The 7,611-nt window shown below is 37.7% G+C and overlaps 1 protein-coding gene across 1 annotated transcript in view; it reads left to right on the top strand.

Moving 5' to 3' along the window:
- LOC106649144 (prominin-2-like) overlaps nucleotides 1-7,611 on the top strand; it is a 46,693-nt gene that overhangs the window by 32,906 nt on the left and 6,176 nt on the right. Inside the window, exon 11 of the mRNA XM_023463142.1 lies at nucleotides 2,530-3,070. Coding sequence (XP_023318910.1) covers nucleotides 2,530-3,070 — 541 coding nt within the window. The remainder of the gene's footprint in view (nucleotides 1-2,529; nucleotides 3,071-7,611) is intronic.

Consider the following 7,611-nt stretch of genomic DNA (forward strand, 5'->3'; position numbering starts at 1 on the left):
ATCGACAAAAATTGGGATTGACATCCGACTATCTGGCCGTGGTCGAGTGCCTAGAGAAAGGAGGATACGAGCTGAGCCAAAGCGACGCCCTGATAATTATGAAATTATTCGACAAGTACAATTTGTTCGAGAAGATGGAGGATTTTGACGAACGTTGGTTTGACGACGAGAAGTTTTCAAAAGAAGCGAGAGAGACAATGGTAAAACCGGACTTGTCGTTCTACGACCTGCTCAAGCTTCGACCCGCAGAGGCGTCAAAACTACTACTCGCGCATTCGGACTACTTCAAGCTCGCGCGCTCGAAAGCTATGTGCAGTATCTCGGTCAGGAATAGAAAGCCTTGCGTAGTGCGTCTGTGCGAGACGATGACGAGAAAATTTTTCAGGTTTTCGGCACTGGATCCTTTTCGGCAGCTGATACACTATCGGCTGCCGATCGAGTGCTGCGAAATGATTCTTGAGAATCTGAGGAACAAAGATTTTTATCATATTTGCTTGGCGGCTGCAGGTCAAACTGATGAGAGCGGTAAAATAAATGTAATAGCAAATGCTCGAAAAAGGCGAAGAGTCAAATAGTAACGATAATGAAAGTGCGTCGAAAAATGTAACGATAATTTATTGCGTATTTGTAACCTTTTCTTCATGACTGCTATTTTGAAATTTTGTATCATATATCATTCGAATGAATGAGCTTTAAAATAAAGTTGAATTAATTTTATATTGGTACTTTTTATATCATTAACCCTTTGAAAAACTTTTTCTACGCATCAATGAAATTTTCAGTCGAGAGTTTACTGCGCATAAAGATGGGTCTTATACATTATAATCCGAGTTTCAACATGCATACAGAAACATAGCCGACCATAATCCGAGTGCTCCGTTTGTTTCGTTTCATTTGTTTTAGTAAATCAATTTGGCGGCGTACGCTCGGAAATGGAACAATCTCGTTTAAACTTATCATAGTCGTTTGAATTATCCACGAGTGAAATATGACAACATATGATTTTTCGTAAAATTTGACGAGGAATCCGAATATCGAATCATTTTGCACCTTAGACTCCGGAAAAGTCGTGAAAATCGGAAATTGAAGTGTTTTTTGTTCATATCTCGCGATTTAAGCAGGTTACAGGAAAAATAATTGCGCCGTTCGATTCCTCGCAAAATTTTATATCGATGTGCACTAAAACAGTTTTAAAGTGTCAGGTATCCAAAAAGTGTAACGCATTGTAGATAACTATAAATTTGGAAAACCGGCCCATAATACGTAAAATTGACAAAAACAGTCTTTTTCGAACGTTTTTGCACGTTTTTCAACATTTATTGTTGTCTATACAGAGCATTACACTTTGAGGCCCATTACAAAGCTTCATCAGTCAGTAGTTCTTCACGAAGCTTTTTAAAAAGTTTTGCAAACGAAAGCTCGGATAAAAAACGTTTGGATTTCGTGATTTTCGTTTTTTCAAGTTATTTTGACTCGTTAAGCTCCGTTTTAAATTAATCATGTTTTAACACTTAAAATAGTCTTAGAATATTTATATTTCGTCGCCCCAGCGCAGTAAGGTATCTCTTCCAATTCTGCAGCATAAAGCATACTTACTCGCCCACAGAGGCAAAAAGGTAGCTTATTCGAGAGCAGTGCCATGAAAACAGTAACTTGTTCAAATGAAGTGGCAAGAAATTTTCGCTAGCTGAATTTAGGTTGGCAACGCAGTCATATATGATAAAATTTTGTTCTGTGTTTGAGCAAAAAAGAGAAAAAAAACACGTTAACTGCTGTAAAGATTTTCATCTATTTGTAATGCAAGCAAAAAAGTAAATCTCACCGTGATATCGACTCAATTTACCACTCATTGAGAATTTTGTAAGTTCTGAGAGGAAACTAGAAGTGATCGTCTTTGCATAACTTTGAATTAAATGTTGAATGTTTGATGTTAAAACAAAATTTTCTGATATACGGCTACGTTGCCAACCTAAGTTCAGCGAGCCAAAACATTCTTGACACAGCGTTTGAACAAGGTACAGTATTGGTGCTGCGCTCGAATAAGCTACCTTTTTGCCTCTGCGCACGAGTAAGTATCCTTTGAATGTTGCAGAATTGGGAGCGATACCTTCCTGCGCTGGAGCGACGATTTCAACATGTCACTGAATGTTATGCTCATTTTAATATATCAAGTACTTAATTAAATTAATTTAGTTTAATTTAGTTCGATTTAGCGCGAGCTTGAGATAAAAATATCATATTTTGAAAGTAATTCTCATATATACACTCGTCGATACGATTTCTAATAGAATATGTGGTTGACATAAAAATCTAATAACAGGAAATATTTGTATGATTGAAAAAAGTTAAAGATTTCATATTTTGTAATATATCATAATTGAATTACGCTGGTATTTGAAAAAGATTCAAAAGTTTCAGAGTCGTAAATTCATTTTCAAATTTCAATCCTAAGTTTTACACTACGGATTTGCCCGCACTTTATATACTTACAGCATCGGCTCTCAATTAAACGAAGCTTTGTGTGCGCAGGAAGTGTCAGGACAGCGACGCCGAGTATCCGTCCTCGAGTAGCAGCAGCGACGGTTCGAACAGCAACAACTTCAAGCTCGACCAGGTGACGGCCCACTGGCAGTGGCAGGGCCTCAGTCGGGCCTTCGCCAAGCTCAAGGTCGATCTCAGCCAGATGCGCGTCGTGTCCCCCCAGCTGCGCGACCGACTGCAGAATCTGCTCTACGCCTGCGGGGCCAATCTCACCGAGCACCGGCTCATGGTGCAGGGGCCCGTGCTCAACAAGGACCTCACCTCGCTCTCGGAGCAGCTGGAGAGCGTGGCGCGTCAGCTGGGCGATCGGCGCCAGGCGCGAAATCTCCAGACCCTGGCGGCGAGGATGCGCGATCTGCTGGCGAGGCGCGTCAAGCCGCTGATGAAGATGCAGGACGAGCTGGTGTATCAGTTGGCGGCGTTGGACGTGCACCTGACGCCGCTCTCGAGGCAGGTCAACGAGTCGCTCGGCCAGCTGAGACACGTGCAGTACTATCTCGACAATCAGGGTGAAAAGATCGCCCAGCTGGTGAGTGCGATGCTAGCTTTTTTTTCATAAGTATTATAGATTTGAATCAAAGGTCGAATTTTGGACTTGTATGTAGAAAAGTTTATAAAAGTTTATAAAAATTTACTACAGGGTAAACCTACCAGTACAATATACCACTTGCAAAAAACTCGAACCACTTGCACGAAACTCTTTGTTCGAAAATGAAAATCATGCATAACTTTAAAATACCTTCTTGTAGAAAAATGTTAAACTTCGAATGAGTACTTAGGGTAAATGTGGGTGTTACAGTTTGAGTTACTTGGGTTACATAGGTGACGGTCTATTGCCGCCGACGGCGAAATCGCTCGAAGCGCCATCTCCCACCGCGGCTTTTTCACAACCCTGTCTATACACGATGTGAAATGCTCAGTCGGTAACACCAGCTACCTAGTTATATTTATGTTCAGTCTGAAAAATTGGAAATGTTATTCGCAAATAATCGAGTTGACGCACATTTCTAATACACTCATTAACATTGTGGTCCTATTAAATAACATTGATCATGATTATTCATAGTTTTCGTTTTTCTCCTTGAATAATGCATGGAATTGGATAAAACTCGACCACAATGTTAATGAGTGTATTAGAAATGGGCGTCAACTCGATTATTTGCGAATAACATTTCCAATTTTTCAAATTTAGCATAAATAGGATGGTAGCCTAGCGTTACCGACTGAGTGTGTATAGAGAGCCCTTAAATGTTTACCTGTACATAAAGACGTTACACATCTTACAGCTGTTCTTATATAGTTGATTTTTAGAATTATTCATTTACAATTGTGAATTCAATTTGTTTAATCGATTTTAATGAAACTGATTTTTCGATTTATGCTGTAGTAGATATTTTACGATTAATTGTGATTTCGTTCAATGAGTACGGTGGCCGCTTACGTGGCCTTTATTTACAATTTTTAAACAACCATAATTTTTTAACTCAGCGAAATTCCATTTCTGTGAAAAAAGAACCCAAATCATAAACTATATGATATTCGTTGACTCGGATATCACACTATATCAGCTTCAATCGCTATTCATATTCAATTATCGCTATAACAACGCCATGGTACTACTGTCAGCACTCGAAAATTCATTTGAATTTCGTAGCGTGCACTAGCCCAAAATCCATAGCGCAGTATCGTATGCGCGCGCACCGCGCAACACATGTGTTGGAGGCTGACTGGTTGGAAAAATCGAATCTACCTTCTCTAAAATACATGCTTGATCATAAGCCGTGTTCATTACAGACATTCAGTCTTTGCAAGTTCGTGAAACTGTTCACATCTTCGTATCTTTAACTACTTTCCTCAAGTGTAAGTGCGTCATTAGTTTCGGCCACGTGTTCAGTCGTAAAATCCAAATCAATCATGGCAAAAGATAATTTAAAAAAAAATTGTTCCAACGAGAGAAACATAAGAGATACCTTGAACAGGTTTAGAAGCAATACCCTTCGAATGAATTTTAAACAAATGAAGAAATGTATAGGGGTCAAAATAATACTTTTTTACAAAACCGTGCGCACGTATGTCACCGATCTTGACGCGCTTTTGGTATGTTATAGTACACAGTGAAAAGGTCCCAAAAAAAAATTTTTAGACCCCCTCCCCCCTCCTACCCCCCACTTCCGGTATAAACGTCCATTTTCGATCTATATTTTTTCTGAGGACATGAAGCAATTAAAAAATCTGAAAAAATTCACAAAAATACTTTCCAACAATCCAAACCACCTTGAATTTTTTCAGATTTTTTAAGTACTTCAGGCCTTCAGAAAAAATTATTGAAAATTCTGAAAATCGAAATACGGCGGTATGAGCCGATATAGTAAACGGAAATTTTTTCAGTTTTTTATTGCACTGAAAAACATAACCTAAATTTTTTTCAGATTTTTTCAGATGACCTAACGCACTTTTTGAAGCAAAAAACCGCTTTTTTTGACGAAAATAATTTTTTTAGGACGATACGGAGCCTCGAAAAATCTGGAATAAATTTTTTCTTATTTTTTTCATCAAAATACATAACCTGAAATTTTTTCAGATTTTTTAATTGAAGGCGATAGTTTCTAGGGCCGAAAAATGCTATTTTTAACAAAAAAAGGTTCCTGGAACCCGAAAGTTCCGGTAAAAAAATTTGAAAAAAATTTTTTTTATTCCTTGTCAAATTTTAATAAATTTTGACCGTTTCAAAAGTTCGATTGAAGCCTCCTAGCTCAATCTAGAGCAGGACAAAGATTGATGCAAAATTCTGAAGACGTTTCTGAAGACATATTAAGAAATGATGAAACCATTTTGATGCTCTAGATTGAGCTAGGAGGCTTCAATCGAACTTTTGAAACGGTCAAAATTTATTAAAATTTGACAAGGAATTCAAAAAAATTTTTTTCAAATTTTTTTACTGGAACCTTCGGGTTCCAGGAACCTTTTTTTTTGTCAAAAATAGCATTTTTCGGCCCTAGAAACTATCGCCTTCAATTAAAAAATCTGAAAAAATTTCAGGTTATGTATTTTGATGAAAAAAACAAGAAAAAATTTTTTCCAGATTTTTCGAGGCTCCGTATCGTCCTAAAAAAATTATTTTCGTCAAAAAAAGCGGTTTTTTGCTTCAAAAAGTGCGTTAGGTCATCTGAAAAAATCTGAAAAAAATTTAGGTCATGTTTTTCAGTGCAATAAAAAACTGAAAAAATTTCCGTTTACTATATCGGCTCATACCGCCGTATTTCGATTTTCAGAATTTTCAATAATTTTTCTGAAGGCCTGAAGTACTTAAAAAATCTGAAAAAATTCAAGGTGGTTTGGATTGTTGAAAAGTATTTTTGTGAATTTTTTCAGATTTTTTAATTGCTTCATGTCCTCAGAAAAAATATAGATCGAAAATGGACATTTATACCGGAAGTGGGGGGTAGGAGGGGGGAGGGGGTCTAAAAGTTTTTTTTTGGGACCTTTTTACCATGTACTATAACACACCAAAAGCGCGTCAAGATCGGTGACATACGTGCGCACGGTTTTGTAAAAAGGTATTATTTTCACCCATAGATATGATAAAACGTGAAAGTCTATCTACACTTTTCAAAATCGTATTGGATGAGAAGCATTTGGAAGTTCTTGAATTTCTACAGCAACGAACGAAGCTCAATATTCATAGAATATTTATAGAAGGAAAGTCGGCAATTCATTATTTGTTCAATCTATACTACAAATACGAATCCGACTTACGAAACGATCATCATATCATCGATCCTGCAGACGATCTCCAACAGGAAAAAAATTCAACCAAATATCATGCTTACGATGAGCCAGAGATCAAATCCCCATTAATTTTTTTCTGAAAAATTCCGAGAAAAATCATAGAGACGATCATGGATTCACCTATTTACACGGAGCCTGTTTTAGTGGCGATATCAAGGCGGTGCAACGATTCATAAGCCAAGGCGTGGACGTCGATGTCGACTCGTACACGTGCTCGCCGCTGCACATCGCCTGCAAGTACCGCCGAGTGGACGTCGTGAAAGTCCTGTTGGAAAACGGAGCGGAACCAAATCAGTTGGAAAAAAAGATAAGTCGATTCCGCTTCATGCGTTGGCGCGACTGCGTGTGTGTGACTGTGACGAGTTCTGTACCGACAATATAGACGACGACAAGAAAGAGAAATTGAGAAGACCAGTCGAGGAGATCGTCGACTTGCTCGTCGCTAAAGGAGCAAATATCGAGAGACGAAATGCTCGAGGTTTCACACCTCTGGAATTGGCGGTGTCGCTTTTGGACTACGAGCTGACAAAGTCACTTTTGGAACGAGGCGCGAGTCTGGACAATTTTTTGGAAGAATATTGCGTTCAACACTGATTATACATTATCCGAATTGAATGATTATCCCATTACTCTGTACATGTCCGAGATGATTCGGTTGTTGTCGTCAAATGGATTTTCTTGGAACGTTGACCCTCGACTGAAAATTTTGAAGCTTAATTTTATTTCTACACAATGTACTCATATGTAAAAGTGCATAATTACATTTTTTGTAAAGCTGTAATGTTTAATAATATTTAATTATCGCTAAAAATGTTTCTTGTAACTTACATAGTACGATTTGTATTTATCATTTTACAGAATCAATATTAGCATATCTCTGACATAAGCAAATATCATTGAAATCATATTTTGTGTCATTGTGCTTGAGATGAGTAACTACAGTGATGTAAATAGACGTAATAAATTTTTAAATAAAAAGAAAAATAATTAAAATTTCAAAGTGTTATTATAATTCTTGTATAATTGAATAATCTTTATCAACCCATCAACGTCCAAAGTGACTCAATTTTGCTTCCTCATAGAGGAAGCTTTGTGATGGGCTCCATTTCGGCTTTTTTATAGAGTAATCGTAGGGTATATTTAATGATATTTCTATATACTAGATCGAATTTCTGACACATGTTGGTATGTATGTGTGTGTGTGTGTGTGTGTGTGTGTGTGTGTGTGTGTGTGTGTGTGTGTGTGTGTGTGTGTGTGTGTGTGTGTGTGTGTGTGTGTGT

The sequence above is a fragment of the Trichogramma pretiosum genome, unplaced genomic scaffold (genome assembly GCF_000599845.2).
Source record: "Trichogramma pretiosum strain Unisexual culture from Peru unplaced genomic scaffold, Tpre_2.0 scaffold98, whole genome shotgun sequence".
Classification (NCBI taxonomy): Eukaryota; Metazoa; Arthropoda; class Insecta; order Hymenoptera; family Trichogrammatidae; genus Trichogramma; species Trichogramma pretiosum.